Here is a 22,346-nt window from a genome sequence, read left to right as displayed (position 1 = left end):
ATCAACATGCATATTGCAGTGTTGTCAAGCAGCTCCTTAAGGTTATTCCCTTTCTTCTTCTCGGTTATATTTATAAACCTGTGCAGAGTTGCTATGGTTTCTGCTACCGCCAGTCCGATTGCTATTCTGTGCAGTACCTCTCACCTTCACCATTCCAGTGACCTTTACATCACACGGAAGATCTCATGCCATCAGCCCGATCAATTAGATGTCACACAACACGCTGTGCAAGAACACCAACCGCTAAGCAAAAGAGGGCTCTGTGGAACCAATTCATCTGCAAAGGCTGTTGGGGAGATGGATAAACAATGGTAATTATTTCAAAACAAATTGGAACCAGAAAGAACAACCCAGCAGTGTAACTGCTAGACAAAAAGGAAAGCCACAAAAAGAAGAAATTTTAGCTCTCGATGTCTTGGGTAGTCCGGTATATTCCTCTAGGCAAATATTTTTCTACCTTTCTTGCTCTCCAAAGTCAAGTTCAAAAACCTCTTACTTCCAAGACAGCTTCTTTTACATCAGGTGAACAGCTTATGCAAGGGACTGCTCACAAATGGGAGCAACACAGCTGTAATCTGGTAGTAAGAATTTCTCTCTTTATTAGAGAATTTCTCTCTAATTTCTCTCACTTTTTTAGATAATCTCGCTCTAATATTCTAAATATTTAAGTGACTTTGCACAGCCACAGTAAGTGACTTTACTGTACAGCCAGACAGCCAAGCAGGATGCATGATGCTGTCCTCCAAAAGTAAGCACGCTGGGAATGGGCTCAGCAACTTCATGTACCAAACAGATCATGGGATCCCCAAAACCCTCCCCCAGCCACTGAACCTAAACCACATGGCTTCCCCCTAACTCAGAGAAAAAATGTTCCTACTACAACAAAGAAGTCACAAATACACAAAATCCAGAAACCAGAGCTTGGACACGATATGGCCCTAACTCTGCCTGTGTGGCAGGACTGGGAACATCCCCACACTTTGCCTCTTCCTAAGAAAGCTAGAGCTTGTGGCACTTCTTTGGCTGTTGAGGTAAGTGTTCTTGCATTGGGCAACCAGGTTAGCCAAGACATCTCATCCCATACGCTTTTAATGCTAGTTAGGGCCTTCTGAAGAAGAAGAAAATTGCCTGGATCTTTCCAAGACACCTGAGTGTAGGTATGTGTAGGAGAATAGAACTTTAGCTGATCAAGAGCGAGGTCCGTATCGCACAAAAAGAGCTCCACTATTAGAGGTACTGAACAACCGTGTACGTGTTACGTGGGTCAGAAGAACAGGTCACGACTGGTGCACAAAACCAGGCTGGCTTAGAAAGCAGAGAAGATCAAACAACCCTGTGCTGCAGGAGGTGGGAACATCACTGGCTGCTGCAGCTCTGGTTGCTCAAGTCCATGTGGGAAGCCAGGACCCAAAACACGGGCGATTGAGGCATTCACAGCCACAGCCAGGTTTTCACACAGCACTCTCGTGAAACACTTAACGTGAGCAGGGAAGAAAACCATGTGCCACATTCTCTGAATTGAAGCATCTCTCTGCCTTTGCTGTCACCATCACTGAATTTCGAGGTACTGAACAACCGTGTACGTGTTACGTGGGTCAGAAGAACAGGTCACGACTGGTGCACAAAACCAGGCTGGCTTAGAAAGCAGAGAGGGACAAACGACCCTGTGCTGCGGGAGGTGGGAACATCACTTGCTGTGGTAGCTCTGGTTGCTCAAGTCCATGTGGAAGCCAGGACCCAAAACACGGGTGATTGAGGCATTCACAGCCACAGCCAAGTTTTCACAACAGTGCTCTCGTGAAACACTTAACGTGAGCAGGGAAGAAGACCGTGTGCCACATTCGCTGAATTGAAGCATCTCGCTGCCTTTGCTGTCACCATCACGGGTGGCTTTATACTGGGCCGTAGCCTCAGTAGCCCATCAGAGGGCTACTATGACTACGCCTGCCTGGCTTGGCTGCAGCCCCCACCTACGGCGTTGTCCGGTCTGGCTCCCATCTATAAAGCCATCACGGGTGGCTTTATACTGAGCAGTAGCCTCAGTAGCCCATCAGAGGGCTACTATGACTACGCCTGCCTGGCTTGGCTGCAGCCCCCACCTACGGCGTTGTCCGGTGGGTGGCTGATGCAAAGGGGTCCCCGGTTGCCACCACGGTGCTGACACCCACTTCACACCAGCCCTTTCCTCTGGTGCTCCCAGGCTCCCAGCTTCCTCCCCAGAAGCACTCTCACCCGCCGGTTCCTCACATTCCTATCTGTCACTACAGACTCATAAAAAGATTTAGCTCTCAGGCCACAAACTGATTTGGGGTGGTTTATTCCAAAACCAGGTAAAAACTTTTCACTGTTTCCTCTGGTGCTTCCACCTCCCTGTGCTGGGATTGTACAGCTAAGGCTCTGCTCGCTTGACGGAGGGCTTCTTGACAGCACACAAGCCCTTTCATCTTTGCCATGATCAGAACAAGCCGGTGCACCTTTGTGATTTCAGAGTCTCTTTTAAACTGGGGTGAGCTGAACTTTCTATGCAAAGATTTGACCTCTCCCGAAATCCCTTGATCAGCAATTTCCCTTCCTCGCTCTTTCATGTTGGAGGCATTATGAAACACTGGAAACTACACATTCTTTCATAAGGAAGTTAGTGAGAAAATTCAAATAATCAGCTTAGTCCTAAGAGACTTGGGGTCTCTTTCCAAGTTTGAAAGCTCTTTCCTAAAAGACGTTTTGCTCTTGAAAGCCTTCTGGTTAGCAGGCAGCCAATGATACAGCTTCTCTGGAGCCCGATTATACTTCCAGCCCAGGGGCAAGTAATAAAAAAGCCTGCCCGGCTCTGTGAGGTCTGAATCAGGTGCTAACACTGAACATCTGCTGGGGCCTCTGCTCTCCTCGCCCCCACCCTCCTCCCATGTGCTGGCCATTGGAGCATTCCCCGTTTTACAGCCTGTGGCAAGGAAAGGAGGATTTAAGAGGGAAAGCATTGCTGACAGTGTTATCCAAAAAAACCAGACTCTGCTTTAACTGCTCTCCGGCCAGGACTTTGGTGAGTCCAACACCACCATGACATGCTGAAAAGCTCTGCATTGTTATGGCAGCCTTTGGAAAGAGCTACCAGCAAAGCCCTCGCAGCCCAACCCCAGTGAGACAGGCAGACTCTACGCGTACATTTATTACTTCATACAACCAGATTGCTTATTGTACAGAAATTAACAGCGCCACCCAAGAGGGCCTTCACAGATGTTTTAGAAAGAGACACATAAACACAGCTTCAAAACATGTTTTTTATGTAATTTAGGTACAAACTACTGAAGCACACCACATTGTGTGCCTATATATCCACATACACACGTGTGCACGTGTATCTCCACAGACATACAGACACAGATGGAACAAATTGCCGCAGCAGGCCGTGATACGTTTGCACATTGCTCTCTGAGGAACCCATGGGTTGCTCTCGGAGGAGCCCAACACCCCTACACAAGGGTTTTCTGCAGTGGGACACGAACTGGAGGTATGCTGAGCCGTAAGCTCATCCTCAGGGCCTCGAGTCGCTGCTGCTGTTGGCCCAGCCTTCCTTCCCTGGTTGCTCCCTGCTGCACCCCGCTGCTGGCTCCCCTCTTGAGGTAACAACCTGGCCTCCAAGCCCACCCAGGTGAGGGCACCAGGGTAAAGATGTTAAGGGTCAACATTCAGGGCCAGATACCCCTCCTGAGAAGTCTCAGCAAGGAAGGGATGGTCTCTGCCTTGCAGGGTGCCTGACTTAGCGGAGCCCAAGTCACGGGTGCAATGCTTGGGCACAACCATCGTACCCATGAACATCTGCAGCCTGGAAACTTTCACTTTTCTGTTCTGCAGCAGTAAATGATGAATGGACCTGTACAGGAAAAACACGTTTTGGGGTAGAAATCATGACCTTTAGAGAAAAAGACCACAGCACCTGAGTAATTCCTACTAGAGGGAATGCCCAGTAAAGTGAATCTTGCTTAATATACAAGAGGGAAGGTTAACGCCTTAAGGTAGGAGCTTCATCCAAGAGCTAAGGAATGACATTTTTGCTAAACGCTGTGCTTTCATCAGCAGGAAGGGCACTGCTGCTGGCAAAAGGAAACTAAGAAAACTGGTCCTTAGACCTTTCTAAGCAGCAGCTGCTGAATCCCAGCGCTGCTCCGGGGCAGCTGAAATGGGTAAGTTACTGGCACTCATGTCTATTCCCTTCTAGATCTTGCTTCTGTAGAAAGGTTCTTGGGCAGCAACGGCCTCTCTCATGAGAGACCGCAAAGTGCTAATCTGGCACTGGCCACAAAAGATTTGTGTAGCTTTACTTACTTCTGCTGCAGTAAAAAACAAACAAACAAACAAACAAACAAAAAGAGTAAGGGCTGCAGCCTGCAGCTTTCATAAGGAAGAAATGACAGACCGTAGCAATGCTTTCAAAGCTTTCCCTCTGTAAAGTTCAGTTATTCCCTGGAAGGCACAGACTAGCCCTGGAAGGAATTTATCCAAAAATTATAAAGAGTCATAAAGAGCTATAAAGGCTTCTGCTTGCTCACCTTCCGACAGCCACGGGTATTGTGAATCCCAAGGGCTTCACTGTGCAGTTACTGCAAACTGCTCAGGAAATAAACATTTATTCTCCCTGTGGGTAGGAAGAGTAAAAGCTGGTGTTCTTTCTGCTCTAACCTTCCTGTCCAGGAGTGTAGCAGGGCCTAACAGCAGGCAGCGGAGATGCTCTGTCCCTGGAAAGACGTGAACAGCAGCTGTCTCCCAACCAGTCTGGGGGCCCCAGAAGATGTTTTTCTGGAGTACCACATGGAAACACACTTCTAGAGCCCTGGCTGAGCTTCATGGAAAATGCAAGACTGACAGAATCTCTATGGTGTTTCTTCATGCAAATTGGGGCAGCCCTTTAAAATGACAGGATCAATCCGAGACGTGGTCTTCGCATACAAAGAAAGGGAAAGGAATATGACAGACACAGCAGAGCAGCAATGGTAAAACAGCTTCAGAAGTGGCTCATGTAATCAGACAGATGCTGCAGAGCTGTCACGCACGTATCCTGACAGTCCTTGCTATTGAACAGTAGAAAGAGTTGAGCAGCATTTGTTGTAGTGGTTCACGGCCCAAGAGACCAGTGTGCTGAATTACTGATGTTATTGGGAATTTCCAAGAACTAGCCAAAGAGAGCAAATAAGGATATATTCCCATTCAAGAGGAAGTGTTAATCTGTTTCTTGCTCCAGTTTGCCCCATCTGACTATGCCACTAGGAGTCTCAGCAGAGACCCGAAGGGCAGAATACCTCCTGAGCCGCACAGCGACTCACATCCACCAAGATACAGCAAGCTCACAAAAATCTCCAAAAATTGGAGAGCTTGCATATTCCTCTGTAAATCTCACCTCTCCTTCTCCTTCCTACCACAGGAAACCTTCATATGTCAGACTCGCATCCTGAGTCTGTGAAAAGCTGATCTAGTCTGCATGACAGTTACGCTCTAGAGAAAGGATTTCTCACGCTAGAATTTATAACCCAGCCCCTCTCATCCCTGCACTTGTACATGGGAAGGGAAGAAACAAATAAGAACATAAATGAGATATTGTACAGATTACTTTCCCCTAAATCAGTAACATACATACATTTTTAAGAAAACTTCATTAAAAAAAAATTGGAAGCATGAACAGTTCTACAACATAAATGAGCGCAAATTCCATTGTCTGGTAAAGTTAGGAAAGAGTTCATTCTGATCAGAAGTGGAAGTCCACAACCACATGTTTTAAGGACAGCCTTGTGTTTTAAAGACAGCCTTGATATTAGTGTCTTTACTGTATTAAACTCTTGGTACTTAAATAATAGTAATAATAATATCTAGACATCACAGAAAAAGTATAGGCTGATACATAAGCATAAAAGTGCAAGACAACTTAAATCAAAGTGCCTACTTGTCAAACTTCAAAGTGTCTACTGGTCAAACTGGTAGAAACTATGTTCAGAGATCAAGCTTAAACCAGACTGTGAGCGATGACGGCCCTTTTCTTCTCATCTCCATCAGAAGCTGTCACAGGTAACATCATTCCAGTCTGAAGTGACATCAGTTCCAAACGGGTGCAGATGAGAGGAGAGCCGAGCCCATGTCTGATGGAAAACCGATCCTCATTTCCTCTGTGTAATGGCAATTAATCCACAGGCTTTGCTCTGAATAGCCGAGCAGAGAGAGAACAGTAACTTGGATGCCACATTCAAGGGAGGCAGAGTCAGCAGCTCAACAGAAACGCAGCACTGAAGAGCAGTGGGTACAGCGAGCCCTTGTTAGCTCCTCCAGAGTCAAATCCTCCAGCTGATTTATTGATTCCAGCCATGAAAGATGACTAGGTGGAGGTTAAGTAATACTGCTCTTCATTGGAAAAATAAAAATATTATCCTCACAAGTATAATTTTTCCCTTCCTGTTTGTCTTATTTTACTATTTCAGAGATAAAATATCTTTTACAGTATCATCTCATTATTGTGTTCATTCCCTTTAAAGGTAAATGGAGTTTAAAAGATCTTGTCACCAGAAGGAGGTGGGATGGGGGCAGAGGCAGACCTTTTATTAAACCTTTAAAAGATTTCTAACTCATTCTGCAAGTGAAAACAACAAAAACCATAAAACTCTAGCAAAGGAGAGCTGTCACTGAGATTAAGCAGATCCAAACTCCGCCATCCATTTTTCATACTTCTCCAGGTCTGCAGCAGAAACAGATTTGGAGATTTTCTTCAGAGCCAGCTCAAAGTCCCCCTTGGTAACCGGCATCTGAAGCTCCTCTTTAGAAAGTGCACGAATCTCTTCTGGAGTTAAGCCATTAATACGTCGTCTCATTGCCATTAAAGAGGCATCCCTGGAAATACAGGACAATGTATGGGAGCTAATTGCTAGCAGCATGTGCTGTAAGCCTATGAATTTTGATTGTATTCTCTTGCTAGAAACCACTGGCAGGAACACTTAAGAGAGCATTTATTTACCATAGAAGATGCGGTTCACATCTTTGTTAGCTTCCTTGTTCCCAGATCACTACATTAATTCAACAGAAAGAATGCATTGGCACCAAAACCCATTTAAGCATATGGTAAATGTGCTGAGATAATTAAAACTATAAAACTGAAAACCTCTTTTTCATAGAGATGAAATTTTACAACTTCAGTGCAAGAAAGGGCAGGGTGGGAGAGGAACTGCACTCGTCTTTTTTTTTTTTTTTTTTTAAAGTAGTCTGGATTTTGCACCCCCATCCCCTTGAATTTCAACCTTCTCCCCAAAGGACACTCAGCAAGCGTTCGCAGTGCAGCCCAGCTCTGCTGCCTGCTGGCATGTAGCACCTGAATCTGTAAAGGGCAGAGCAGGAGGCATCAGACACGAGTGGCACGTGGCCCTGCAGGGCTGAGGCCATCGGTGCCCGTGGCTCCTCACACTCTACCTGCTCCGACTCCTCCCCAGTTTGGATGCTGCCAGCGTGGCCCACTGGCATGGAGAAACACGGCTCATTTCTCACACCAGGGCCAACATGCACTCTGAAATTACATTTTCTCTTTCCCCAGGTTTTTTCCCAGCAAGGGATAACACAGGCCTCAGGGAGAAAGGTAATTTCACTATTGCACCACGTGCCACACACCAAGTTTTCAAAACCATGAAGTCATTTCACAATTTCAGCGAAGCAGCAGGGAAGGAAAAAAAATCCCAAGCCACGTTCTTAAAGGGTCAGTTTCTGTTGTCAGGGATCCTAACGTTGTAAGGGACATAGACTTCCTCCTGATAAGTTTTTTCAAATATCTATCCTCCACCAGAAAAGCCTCATTTGTCAAAAAATGAAACAAATTGTGGGAACAGGATGGAAATAAATTCAATACTAATGCTATAAACTACCTGTATCAGCCTTGCACCCAAAAAATTCAGGCAGAAACCAAGACGGTGCAGCACTGGAGGCTGTCCAAACAAACAGCGTATACAAGCCCTGAAGAAGTATTCTGTGAAATGTTCCTTTGCATCACAGAATTCTAGCTCTTAAACTCACAGGATTTAAAAAAAAAATATAAAAAATCCAAACATGGCTTGTGCTACATTAAAAATTATTCAGTAAATGCAGACAATGGTAACACGAGATTTGCTCAATTATTTTTTTCTCTTCGGAGCCAAGAAAACTTAACCACATCTCATACAAAGCCTTCATGGTCTTTAGACTGCTCCACATGACAGTAACGCATGGTTCCAGTAAACAGATTTGGGCCTCAAACATAGCCACTGTCAGCGTGGCTCCAGCTGCAGTGGGCATTGCCTCTTATCACATAATGTAAATGATGACTTCCCATGCAGTTTTATTTGCAAATTAAGAGGGATGGAATACCTGCAAACATTAGTGATGTCAGCACCAGAATAGCCTTCAATCTTCTCAGCGATTTCTTCAAGGCTGATATCAGGATCCAGTTCTACTTCCCGAAGATTAATCTTAAGTAGTTCTGCTCTGCCTTTTGCTACAACATAAAAATACTTGTTTGAAGTCTTGCAAGAGTAACATTAAAAAAAGACATAAACACAACTTAGATTTTTTCAGTGAAAAGTAGAAACAAAAGGTTTTAACACAAGAAAAGAGACAGAATAAAACATAGTAAAGTGTACATTAAAGTATATGGTTAAAACTAGCATATTAAAACAGCACACTCTTGAGACATTTTCCAAAGTCATACATCATTAAAAACGTCTGTTATGTCTCAGGTGACAAAGCATTTGGTCACATACTACCCAAGGGCACAAAACCGCAATCCTACAAATGTCTCCTTTTTCTTACATCCCTTTGGATTCACTCCCTGTTCAAGTGTTTGATTGCATATTATTCACACGGTTTCATTAGAATCACAATGAGGATTCTATTAACAGAGCTTCAGACAGCACAAACCCCTTAACAATAGCTTGAACTTTAAGCATATGTTTAAGCACTTCACCCAGTTGGGACCCAAGAAAGCTGCTGAAGTCTGATAGAAAACAGATACATTAATACAGTAAACATATTAATGTATTTACAATACAAATGTCCTGGTATCCCACATTCGGAGCTAGGTGCAGCGTGCACACACTGATAACCAGCTGTGAAAATGGGCACTTATGCAGCCAATTAATCATAGAATCATAGAATGGTTAGAGTTGGAAGGGACCTCAAAGATCATCGAGTTCCAACCCCCCTGCCATGGGCAGGGACACCTCCCACTAGACCAGGTTGCTCAAAGCCCCATCCAGCCTGGCCTTGAACACTTCCAGGGATGGGGCATCCACAGCTTCCCTGGGCAACCTGTTCCAATTAACCATTTTTCTAGTAGAGGGCATGTGCATATGTGCATTTGGTTAAGCAGCCTAGGTGTATAACAGGGAATCCACATTTGACAGCTTAGGCTTCAGTGTTACTCTGCACAAGAGCGGTGAAGAAGAGGATGAATGCTTTCCTGGCTATTACTGTATGGAAAAATATACCAGCTGTCATGGTTTCAGCTGAGACAGAGCTGACTTTCTTACTAGCAGCTGGCATAATGCTATGTTTTGGATTTGGGATGAGAATGGTGTCGATAGCACGCTGGTGGTTTTGGTTGTTGCTGTGCAGTCAAGGCCTTTTCTGGTCCTCACATCGCCCCACCAGTGAGTGGGCTGGGGATGCACAAAAAGCTGGGAGGAGACACAGCTGGGACAGCTGACCCCAAGTGACCAAAGGGATATTCCATACTGTAGATGGTACGTAAAGTTGGGGGAAGAAGAATGAAGTGGGAGACGTTTAGAGTTACAGCATTTTGTCTTCCCAAGTAACCATTATGCATGATGGAGCCGTGCTTTCCTGGACATGGCCAAACACCTGCCTGATAAGGGGCAGTAAGGAATTAGTTCCTTGTTTTGCTGTGCTTGCATGCACGGTTTCTTCTGCTTTAATTATCAAAATCTCTTTATTTCTACCCAAGTGTTGCCTCACTTTACTCTTCTGAGTCTCTCCCGCATCCCAGCAGGGGGAGTGAGTGAGTGGCTGCGTGGTGCTTAGTTGCCAGCTGGGGTTAAACCACACCACCAGCTCAGCGTCTTTATTTCCACAGCGGCCAATTTTTACGATCTAGAAAAGAGAACAACCACAATAGAATAAGTAGCAGCAGAAAAGGCTAAAAGTCTCAAGGAAATGTCCACACTTATATTTTATTTATTGATGTCCCTAATTAAAAAATGGGGGGGAGGGGAAATATAAAACAATTTAGAAAGCTTGTCAAAAGCTGCTTTTGTGTGCTTTGCACAACTGTCAAGAATACAGAGTTATCAATCACACACAACTGGCGCTGGCTATAAAATGGGGATTCATTATTTACAGAGCACAATGTACATATAGCATACCTGCAGAGAGTGTCCTGTATCAGAGCACATTCCTCTAATCTTTGCTGTGGGGATAAGCAAGTCCTTGCAGTATTTTGAAAATGAAACATGGCAGAATCTATACTTGCATCAAATTCCACAATGTACAGGTGTATATATGACATATCGTATCACTTTTTCAATTAAAACGCTGACCACATCAAACCACACAGCACAGTTACACACGCATCATTTAGACTTGCCCAGAACAGCTCAACACTCTTGTGTACAGAAGACGTAACAGAACATAAGATTGGAAATAAAAGATGGAGCACATCTTGTATATTGTCCAGGGTGTAATGCACTGTGTCAAAAAACAATCTGGTTTAATTAGAAACAGGAGCAAGAGCTGATAGGATTTTAAACTAATTGGTCATAAAGACAGGCATCCTGTTAGGAGCTGTTACTGCCTGTAAGCTGCAAAGACAAGCTGTAGAACTATTAAGTGTCCTTATACCTGCTAAACTCAATCACAACTGCTGTCACCACGAACACGCATCTTGTTATCCTGAGTGCTCATGCAGGGAGATGAGGCATCCACTGTACCAAGAAGAAACGAAGCTATGCAAACTTCAAGTGATAGGAATCTCAAAATTAATAGGACAGGTGAATGACAGCTAGGAAAGACAATACAAGCCGAGACGTCTCAGGGCAGGAAAGCAATCAGCCTGCTGCATTCTGAGTGACTCGCAGCACAGCCATAAAGGAGAGCGAGCAGTGATTTACAATGAACTACGCCTCTGAGTGAAAATTCATGGATGCACTTCTTTGCATTTGTCTGCAAGGGCACGGAGTGCGTTTGCAATATTTCTGAACATGTCCAAAGGCTGCTTTTGATGATCACTCAAGGACTGACTGTTAAACATTTAAAATAATTCCAGGCTCATTAAAGCTAACTCTCTTTCAAAATGTAAGAACCCATCAATGGGCTTGCAATGAAATGCTGCAGCTCTTTGTTTTTAAGCCCCCAAGCAAGTAGTATTTTTTTTTTTCTTTCTCTCACTCTCCTTAAAAATAAAGCAATCCAGCCAAAGGATTAACCCCTGAATTTCACTGCTCATCACAGAAACATAAAGATTCTTCCCAAACCCAACATTCCTGCAGTAGTCCTAAGATGGTCTTACAAAGGCCATTTTAAAGGAAAATGCTGGTAGCAAACATACCTGTAGGCAAAGGTATATAAATCCTCTTCTCCAGTCTCCGTCGGAGAGCTTCATCAATATCCCAGGGAAAATTTGTAGCTGCTAATACCATAACCATCTTGGAAGGGTCATCATTTTCCAGAGCACCACCTACCCCTGCAAGCACAATGGTTTAGAGCAATTTCACTCCACAGCTCTTATTGATTGAGATTCTTGCCAAGAAATACAGACTAACATTGCAAAAGCCCAGACAAAACTAAGCAACAGCTCTATATAGCCCCAGTGCCCTTTTCCAAACTTCCTACAGCTTAGGTGTGACAAGACCACCATCGTCACAGAGAGAGGGACAGCTCATTCTTTTGCTGCCTAAGGGGAGGGCTTTCTTTGACGGTGCTAGTAACGCCATCATACCTGACTGTGGCCCTACTAGTCCCACCAAAAGAGCTATCTCTGCTAAATCTGGCCATAGAAGTAGAATTTGGCCTCCCAAATGAGGACTGCAAAGAAATTATCACTTTGGGGCCAAAAGTTTTCTACTTTGAGTTCACCACAATGAACCTGCGCATTTGAGGACATTATAAATAGTAGTTAAACAATAATTGCAGTACAGAGGTGGTTATCAAACCGCTACGCCATACAGTATTCCTCTGACGATCATCCTCATTCTGTGCACCTGCATGGAACAGGTACTAAATTTGATTAAAAGGGGTAATATTAGCTGCTATCACAGACTACAGCAAAATCAGATCTCACAATGGGGTCCCCGAGCTGGAGACTCTAGCAAATGGGAGAAATTAATTTCGATGCAATTTAAACAAAGGACCTGTATTAAACTGCACAAATCTCCATTATCTCCTTCTCCTAGAGTCTCTATCTCTCAAATACGCGTTTTCAATTTACCATCAAAATGGCCATTTTAGAAAGAGTAAAGCAGAACACCCTTTTCAGCCACCTGCCTTCAAACACTCAAAAAATACACTACTCCCGAGTTCTGCCTTGTATTTCCATTAATCATAAAGCCAGGTTTTCCAAATTGCTCGAGTTCTTATGTTCCCACCTGTAAAGCAACAGCCCCCCAGCCCCAAAGGGGGATCTAAACGCTTGTTACCGTCCATTTGCACAAGCAGCTCCGACTTGACTCTGCGACTCGCCTCGTGCTCGTCGGAGGTGCCTCTGCGGCTGCAGATGGAATCGATCTCATCAATGAAGATCGTTGTTGGAGCGTAAAACCTCGCCTTTATTCAAACGAAAACATTAAGGACGTAGCAGCAAGCACAGGCCCTCATCAGACCACCACCCGGTCCCACCAGACTGCTACATACATATCTTCCCTGCCTGTCACAAGAAAGTAATTCAAAATCTTGATTTACAAACAGTCTGGCACATGCTGAAGTTTATACATTTTAAATGATGATCAGAGGGATGGAGCACCTCTCCTATGAAGACAGGCTGAGGGAGCTGGGATTGTTCAGCCTGGAGAAGAGAAGGCTCCGGGGAGACCTTATAGTGGCCTTTCAATACCTGAAGGGTGCCTATAGAAGAGCTGGAGAAGGACTCTTTGCCAGGAGGTGTAATGATAGGACAAGGGGAAACGGTTTTAAATTGGAAGAAAAAAGATTCAGATTAGATATCAGGAAGAAATTCTTTACAGTGAGGGTGGTGAGACACTGGAACAGGTTGCCCAGGGAAATTGTGGATGCCCCATCCCTGGAAGTGTTCAAGGCCAGGCTGGATGGGGCTTTGAGCAACCTGCTCTAGTGGGAGGTGTCCCTGCCCATGGCAGGGGGGTTGGAACTCGATGATCTTTGAGGTCCCTTCCAACCCAAACCATTCTATGATTCTATGATTCTATGATTCTAAGTTTTACTCGTTGAGTCAGGGGCCTTTCAGTGCCAGTCGGTTTTCCTCAGCAACCGGTCTTGCAAAGGGGGAAAGGAACACAATCAGAATACAGGCAGTTTTCATGCCCAGCGTTTTGTGAGGGGGAAGCACAGGGGTCAGAGGGGAGCTCAGCCTATTTCAAGAGAGACAGGATTTAAGTGAGAGTATGGTACAAGTGCAATAAGGATCCCAAAGAGGTGACTGACTCTTCAGTGTAGGTCCACATGGCCATGTCCTGTATGACAGACTGCACCCAGACCGTCACTGAGAGGCTTGTGTCCATCGTTCAGAACAGAAACAGAACTAAAACATGTATTGCTTCTAGAATAACAGTTCCAAATCCCTTCCAGTTTCAAATATACTTCCTATGGGGTTGTTACCCCAAACTGACTAAGAACTGAATTTCTGTCAAGGTCACGACTCTACATTTAGTCTGGAAAATGCTATCCTAAACATGGATGTTCAACTGTATTCTTTTTAATCCTCAACAACATACCAGAAAAGGATGGAAACACAGAGATTGTGTTTTTCTAACTGAGCAAGGGAGTGTCAGTTCAATGAACTTCATGCTTCCAACATGCTACTGGCAGGGCAGGAAACCAAGTGAGATGTCCTTCCTCACCTCCGTGATCCCCAGATCACATCACTGAGGACATACCATTTCAAACAAGAGGCGGACCAGCTTCTCAGACTCGCCCCTGTATTTAGACGTCAGGGTAGAAGAAGACACATTGAAGAATGTCGTTCCGCATTCTGTAGCAACAGCTTTCGCTAGCATTGTTTTGCCAGTGCCAGGAGGACCAACCATCAGCACACCCTGAAAGGTGAAAACAACGCTACTGAACAACAAATAAAGAAACTGCAATTGGTATTCTGTACTATATCTCAATATGATCCAAGATCTGTACTTTAATTATTTAAAGTACAAGGACAAGGGGTAATGGTTTTAAACTGAAAGAGGGGAGATTTAGATTAGATACCAGGAAGAAATTCTTTACAGTGAGAGTGGTGAGACACTGGAACAGGTTGCCCAGAGAATTTGTGGATGCCCCATCCCTGGAGGTGTTCAAGGCCAGGCTGGATGGGGCTTTGAGCAACCTGCTCTAGTGGGAGTTGTCCCTGCCCATGGCAGGGGGGTTGGAACTAGAGGATCTTTAAGATCCCTTCCAACCCAAACTATTCTATGATTCTATGATTTAATAACATAATTGTCATCAGTGGAAAACAGAAAACAAGAATCCTGCTTTCAAAAACAGCGTGGAAGCGATGTGTGATTTCCTCTTACCACTCCACTGGGGTCTGAATCACAAAAGCCAGTAACTGTTGCTGCCCCTTCCACCTGGGAAGCAGACAACAGATTGACAGCCTTGCTCTGAATCAGGCAGAGCCTGAACTTGAACTTAGGCCGTTCCCAACTCATAAGGGGCTGCACAGGCAGATGAAGACAGTGAATTCTTCATTTTGGGACAAAGGCCCCTTCACAAAGAAAGCTTCGCAGAAACCAAAATACTTTTGCAGAAAGTTGTGTTCCCTCAATAGAGCATTTTTCTGTAGAAAAACATTTTGCCAAAAAATCCTGACTATATGTATGTGTGGATCTGGTTGATTTTTTACATTTAAGTATGCTTGAGAGCATTCAGCATTCATTGAATATTGTTTGTCGTACTGTTTAATTTCTCCATCTCAGTACTTCTCTGGCCATACTAGTGCATCTTGGCCATTCCTGCATGAAACACCATCCACACCACACTGTTGGATGGCAGAAGAGCACTGCTATTTCTGTTTAACTTATAAGCAACTGTGGTTCACGTGGACTATCCTTCTTTGAATATCCTCCTCTGGAGACATTCAAAACCTGCCTGGACACGTTCCTGTGCAACCTGCTCAAGGGGAACGTGCTTTGGCAGGGGGGTTGGACTAGATGATCTCCAGAGGTCCCTTCCAACCCCTATCATTTCTGTGATTCTGTGACTACCGCTCAGTTCCATAAAAGCCTAATGTGAACCTCAGTGATTATTCAGAAAGCTTTAAACTAGGAAACTGAGCGACAATTGTTAAATCCCAGATTGGCATCCACACCATCGGACCATCTTTCCATCTGTGGTCTACCTGAAAGACAGAGTGAAGAGCACGCTTCTCTGCAGCTCAGCACATTTACCCATCGTTATGCCAGCAGATTTTTAGCTAGACACAGCGCTCTCAGGACCCATATTAAGACTATAGCACTGAGACTGGTTAATCACTCTTGATAATATTTCTAAATACAGTTATCTTTATGGATAGTCTTTCAGCAGCAGTGCTGGAGCAGGACAACACACTGTTCCATGTCTCCACAGCACTGGAACAGGGCACTGCAATTTTAAGCATGGCACTAGGAAAATGGAGTGCGCAAGCAGATTGGGGTTTTTTTCCCCTCCCAACTGCAAGATCTTATTACATGCTAACAAGAGTTTCCTAAAGAAAAGTTGCACTGTGTTGCAAGGGTAATCAAATTAGCTAGAATTAGAATTGCACATCATAATGTGCTTTGCAATTAATAACTTACATAAAATGCCACAGCAATAAAATATCTGTTAAATGCAAGCCACATAGCAAATTAGATTTCATCTGTTCCTCACAGAAATTTACTTCAAAAAGCGCAAAGAATGACATGGAAGAGATCTATAAAAACAAATCAACCGGGAACACAATTATTCAAAAATGTACTATTCAAAAGCAATAGCCTCTCTGTACTACATTTTCCATTAACTCTTAATACCTTTATTGCCATTTAACACTTAGCTAATGCAAGCTCAACATACATTCATCGGTAAATTAAGTTAGAAACACTCACACACCATCCATAGAGCTAACAGTCCAATGTCACTCCTCAGGCTGCCCAAGGTTTGCTAAGCTCCAGAGCAGAAAGCATAAAAAGTAAATAGACTCTTTTTCTTCCCATGAACACTCAGATATACACTGGAATTTGAATTGCTGCATAGTCATACCGATATTACAATAATATTGTGAGTACAGCCCTGGAGTAACTGGGTGAAAATTACTCAGCCCGGGACATGCAGGTCAGAGATGACTTACTGTTCTCCCCGAGTTACAAATGTGTTTATTTAGTATTTTAAAACAAGCTTCACCTCAATTCAAATCACACTTGACCCCTGTGTCTGACAAACTGTGTTTACTGGTGATTCAAGGGACTAATGTCAGTTTTTGGATATTGCTTTGGTCCTCCATGATTACAGAAGGCCAAATTCTGGCTTCGGCTACACATGCCACTCACTGCCAAAATCAAAGCCCATCGCTTTACAGTTCCCCTGTAACTGTGACAGTGAGCATTACCTAGCACATTATACTGGTGGCATTATATATGTGCACAACACAGGTGCAAAGCAGTCACACCAGGTGTAAAGCCAGGGCAAAACCAAGCTCTCCCAGGATTAAGATGATAGAAATATCGGTTTTTACAAAAAAAAAAAAACCAAAAAAAAACTCGAGTCCTCAGCAAAACAAGATGTGCACAGTTTCAAACAGAAACACATAGGATCAAATTGCTCTTTCTCTCTGCAAACTAGGAGGCTGCCACTTACTCACTAGTTAAAATCCTTGACAAACACAAAGACTTCTTTATTCTTCCTCTAAGGCTCTGTTAATCCAAAGTATTCCAATAAGAAGCTGAAATGCACCGCAGGGAGTAAGTGTTTTGATGAAATCACTGCAGGGTTACTTCTTGTTGTTGTAACAATCACTAGCAGAGCAGTGGGAAGCACAGCGAGCGACCGGGCCTTCTTGGCACAAAACAATTCGGAGAAAAAGAAAGAGCAAGGCTGTGGACACTGACAAACCCGTGGCTGCGACGACACAGCACCTGTGTTGAATCAGGGAAGGCAGCTGGCTCCGTCATACCAGGCACCGGCCTCTGAATGCAGGCGCAAACTGCGAGGGCTGTCTTGGGAATTGTTCTCAGGAGAGTCTGAACATCCAAAAACAGATTTGGCTGCCTTTTCCCTGAATTACTGTCCTGAATGCCTAGGCTCAACAAATGCCTGCTGCTACACTGATTACTGCAAGAGACAGCCTTCCCTTCAAAACTTCTCATCCTTGTAGCACAGTCAGAGGTCAACAGTAGGGAAAATACATGCTGTTCTGTGTGAAAAATAAATTCAGAAGAGTTACAGCTTCACGAGTCACCAGGGAAAAGGCTAACAATGAAGACTCTTCATGGACTCGTCAGAAATCAATTTGCATTTCAGACTGAAGAGAGGAAATAATCTTAGAATTTTTTTCCATGTCTACAACAACCTAGTTTCCAGAGGCAACCCCGCTCAGTGGGAAAAGATAATCTCATGCAAAGAGATGGAGGCTGTAACTCTTTAAAAGACTAGGTTATTGTTTCTCTATCCACTGCCACAATACTTGGAGACAGGGTCAGGGGCACTCACTCTTCACGTTCCCTGCGGTCTGCTGAGATACCTGCCTTACAGACAGGTGGCCACTACATCCTCTAGGCATGTTAACAGGTGAAAAAAAGCACATCAGCTCTTCACTCCGTTATAAGTTTTTGAGACTGGACAGACAGGGTCCCTGTAGTCTATAACAAGGGTATGGATCAAATTCCTCTATGCCAAGAGGGAAAAAGAGAGATTCAGCTGTGAAAAATACACTAAAATCTCACCCTCCACTTGCAATACACTCTATCTAGGCTCTGCCCAAGCTGATAGCTCTGTTAACCTTAAGGCTAACCTCAAGCCCACCAGTACTGACTACAAGCACACTAAACCCCAAAGGCCATATAGCCTGAGGCTAGGTTTGGGCTGCCCCCCCTGCAACTCACTAAAACCTCCATGAACATCACTCAAGCACCAATCTCCCAGCTCCTGCCGTCAGCTCCCACTCTTTCTGACTCCCTCTCTTTACTCTCTGTAGGCACAAGCCCCAGGAATGACAAGTCTTCCACTCATCAGTCCCCTCGGGGCTTTATTTCATAAATAAGCAGAACAACAGGGATCTAAGACCGGCTCAGGCTGGAGGAGGACAGCTCTGAGGGTCAGACCTAAATGTAAGCCAGAGAAGTACAAGCAGGAAAAGACGGGGCAAGCGTTAGCAACACAAGATCTGACACACGCTCCTGAAGCAGTGTGTGAAACCACAGCAAGGAGTCACGTACACAGCATTCCCTACACACGCCGCTGCCTTGCAGACTCTGAGTAACAGACTGTTTGCAGCACTCTCTTTTCCCCAGTAATACTTCTCAGCAAGCAGAAAGCCCTTGTGCTGTGACTAGTTATTCCCAAAACAAGTGCCAATCCATCCCACAACAAAAGCAAGATAATTTTATTTTCTGTTTGCAGAAATGCTCAGCAACCTCCTCCTTCCTTCTCTTTTTTTAGCTCTAAGCAAGGCCCAGATTGGGCTTGCCTCAGGTCCGTCAGCTCAGTCCTGTATCCTTCCTGCCGCCCCACTTGCAGCTCATTCTCCCACTTTGAATTTCTCCCACTCCAGCAGTATCTATGCCCAGCTGCAAGTGTAACTAGCTCAATCATCACAAAACCAAATCAACACTCAGATTAGCCCCCTCTCTCCTTGCTTCCTTGCACCATCCAGCCTGCAGTTTGCAGTCTGAGTGAGATAGTTACCACATGCAGAATAAAAGCCCAAGAGCTGCTTTCCTCCATGAAGTGTTGAAGAGCAGCCACCATAATCCTAAACAGAGCTCTCTGTTAAGCGTTTCTGTTTCTGTCAATATACCCTATGGGCTTGCACACATGTACAGGCTGACGTACAGAAACTATAATGTCAACAAGCACTGACTGAGTAAATACAAAAGAATTATTATTTACTGTAAAGCCCACATACATGTCCAGCTGCTTCTTTCAGTGCATTTTACATCATTACAAGAGGATTTCATTAGCAAATTCCTGATCTTTCCCATTTGCCTTTTTAGCCTTCTGCTACAGGCATGCGCACACATTACAGCAGCGGACATACGTAAATACAGCTTGCCATTTACTAAAACACCAAATAAATTCCCACCTTCCAAGGTCTTCTGATCCCTTTGAAAAAATCAGGCATCCACATTGGAAGAACGACAGCTTCTCTTAATAATTTCTTGGCTTCTTCCAAATCCGCTATGTCATCCCTGTGCAAGATGAAGAAACTTGTATAAGATTCCCGTACAACAATATTTCTTCTATTTTTATACAAGAAAAATAGGAAAGCTTTTCACTCAGTACCATCTCTTTCAGCATGCCAGTATATATGCCTCGTGAGACCACTTCTATAATCCTGTGACCTAAAATTGAATCCCATTTTGGAAGGTAGGGAAAAAATGATTTTCAACTGAAGCTATACAGAGCTGCTTAATTAAAAATTGTTTTGGACAACGTGAACACCAAAGCAGTATCTTTAAAGTTCTCTGGAGTGTACTTTCCGTTCAGCAGCACCTGTAATGAATGTACTGCACATAATATCTGTTAGCAACAAAAGCTTAACTGTAATCAAATTAATAAACTGTTAAAACCAAAAGACCTTGTTTTGCTTATCTGTAGAAGATTATGATGGCTCCCTGAGTTAGAAGAAGGGTAATTTCTCTCCTTCTCCGCATTAGCAAAAAACACCTGAATTGAGAAAATCTTCATACCAATGAATGCTTGGATTCCTTGATACAATGTCCCTTTCAAGAGCTTCAACCAAGTCTTTGTCGTAACCTGCTCCATCAAATTTTGGAATTTCCCCATCACCAGCTTCCTGGGATATTTTCTTTCCCTAGAAGTGAAAGTCATACAGGCTCATAAGGACATTACTCTTTCAATATATCCTTTCCTAGCAATATATAGCAATACTGTTTGGTTCACCTCTGTAGAGGTCACAAGAAGGTATCAAGCTTTAACACAGCACTACCATGGCCAGCAAAACCAACATGTTCACATCCTACACTCCACAGAGTCCCCAGACATCTGTGGTTGCTTCCACCACAGCAGCACCATCTATCCTTCATAGATGCAGTGACAAAACCCCATCAGAGCTCACTACACATCATGGTTGGTTTGTTGGTTTTAAAGAAGCAAACTGAACTCTCTTAATAGTGCTAAGCCGCTCTCTAGACAACTGACACACTTCCTGGCCAGCCAAAAGCACGAGTGCAGAAACAGCCTCACAAAGCTGGCTGTGTCACAACTTAATGCCACATTAACTCCTGGCTCAAGACGAGAGCACCCAAAGGGTATTCTGGAGATGGTACACCTGCCATGCTACCTGCCAGAGCTAAACAACTGGCACCCCATCATCACTGAAAAGGGCCTGGAGCATCTCTTATGAAGAAAGGCTGAGGGACTTGGGTCTTTTTAGTCTAGACAGGAGAAGGCTGAGGGGGGATCTGATCGATGCTTATAAATACTTAAAGGGAGGGTGTCAGGAGGATGGGACCAGTCTTTTTTTCAGTGGTGCCCAGGGACAGGACAAGAAGAAATGGGCACAAACTTGAATATAAGAAGTTCCACCTAAATATGAGGGGGAACTTCTTTACTTTGAGGGTGGCAGAGCACTGGAATAGGCTGCCCAGGAAGGCGGTGGGGTCTCCATCTCTGGAGACATTCAAAACCCACCGGGGGACAAGTTCCTGTGCAATCTGCTCTAGGTGGACCTGCTGTGGCAGGGAGGTTGGACTAGATGATCTCCAGAGGTCCCTTCCAACCCCATACCATTCTGTGATTCTGTGAACACAAAAGCTGTTACACCCATTGTCTTTGATGGAAGAAAACCAACAAGATTCTCTCCCCTTGTTTAACTAAAGCCTTCCTGCCCAGCAATTTCTCCTTTCCTCAACTGCAAACGATCTATTTCCTTCCTCCCTTTCCCAGGCCAGCTCCATAAACAGTTAAAAGGCTTTTAAAAGGTCGTATTTATTTAAGGGCTGCACCAAAAGCCCTAGGAAGCTCTCAAGTCACTCAGGCTTCTTTGAACGACAGTAATTTCTGTGGCATGGCAGTGCTCGTTCAGGGACGGAGGCACACACTGCCTCTGCCCTAGCTTCTGGTTAACACTTCCATAGCGCCGTTAAGCTTACTGGGGGTGAAGCAACATTCTTCCCTTGGAAGGAGCAGGGCTCATGCTCCTCCTTCTCCTGCTTCCGAAGGGAAACCCAGCTCAACGGCGGCGTTGGGCCGAGCCCGAAAAGCAGCTGCGCTGTTTTAACGCAGGAAGCTGAGCAGGGAGCTACTTTAGGACTCTTAACTCAGCTTCTAAACACTATCAGCAGCAAGTTAAAGAATCCCAGCTGGCTGGACAAAAGCAGCCTAGGCAAAGGCGGGCTGAGAAGCAGCTGGAGACACACAAATAACCCCGCAGTGGAAAAAGAAAAAGGTAGTGATTACACCCTTCCCAGTTGCCCACGAGGCCTGCGAGGGAGCAGTTTATCTTCCCACTATTTTTATTTCTTGCTTCCAAGTGAACTCTGTGTTGGTTAGTAGTCCCAGATCAGGGTTGGTTTTGGTTTTTTTTTTGCAATGAAGCTGAAAGTTGTGTTTAGACGAAAAGCTGGTGTCAAAAATGTAATAGTTTGGTGTAAAAAGGAAACGGAGAGAAAAGCCCTGGAAGATTTCAGGACAGAGAAAATGGAATTAAAACATAACTGTTAAAAAAATAATGAAGAGGGGGGAAATTACAATGAAATGAAAGGTATTTGCTGTCTTCGTTACACACTTCTACCCCTCTGCCATGGGCTGGGTTTCCTAGTTGAAGAATTTTTCTGCCCAGCTCAAAACAAATCAGATGTTTTGGGTTTGTTTTGTGGTTTGTTTTTTTGTTTTTGTGGGTGAAAGAGAGTTAAGGCCAGCTTCAAAGAGCAGAAGACAGGGCTGACGGCCCAGAAGCAGCAGCCCAAGCTCCTGGGCCCCAGTGGCCGATACCTGCCGTGCAGGAAAGGGGGTGACACCGGGCCCGG

At 44.5% G+C, this 22,346-nt stretch overlaps 1 protein-coding gene across 4 annotated transcripts in view; it reads right to left on the bottom strand.

The window, feature by feature from the left end:
• Window positions 1-3,145: 3,145 nt before the first annotated feature.
• KATNAL1 (katanin p60 subunit A-like 1) overlaps window positions 3,146-22,346 on the bottom strand; it is a 46,239-nt gene continuing 27,038 nt past the window's right edge. For all 4 annotated transcript variants that reach the window (XM_014966086.1, XM_014966085.1, XM_014966084.1 and 1 more), the window contains 7 exons: window positions 20,046-20,170; window positions 19,439-19,544; window positions 14,073-14,231; window positions 12,642-12,768; window positions 11,555-11,689; window positions 8,362-8,488; window positions 3,146-6,864 (listed from right to left, as the gene is read on the bottom strand). In XM_014966086.1, coding sequence (XP_014821572.1) covers window positions 6,666-6,864; window positions 8,362-8,488; window positions 11,555-11,689; window positions 12,642-12,768; window positions 14,073-14,231; window positions 19,439-19,544; window positions 20,046-20,170 — 978 coding nt within the window. In that variant the 3' untranslated portion in view covers window positions 3,146-6,665. The remainder of the gene's footprint in view (window positions 6,865-8,361; window positions 8,489-11,554; window positions 11,690-12,641; window positions 12,769-14,072; window positions 14,232-19,438; window positions 19,545-20,045; window positions 20,171-22,346) is intronic.

The sequence above is a fragment of the Calidris pugnax genome, unplaced genomic scaffold (genome assembly GCF_001431845.1).
Source record: "Calidris pugnax isolate Ruff unplaced genomic scaffold, ASM143184v1 scaffold20, whole genome shotgun sequence".
In the NCBI taxonomy this organism is placed as follows: domain Eukaryota; kingdom Metazoa; phylum Chordata; class Aves; order Charadriiformes; family Scolopacidae; genus Calidris; species Calidris pugnax.
Note: the sequence above shows the minus strand (reverse complement) of the source record. Positions and strands in the feature narration are given on the sequence as shown.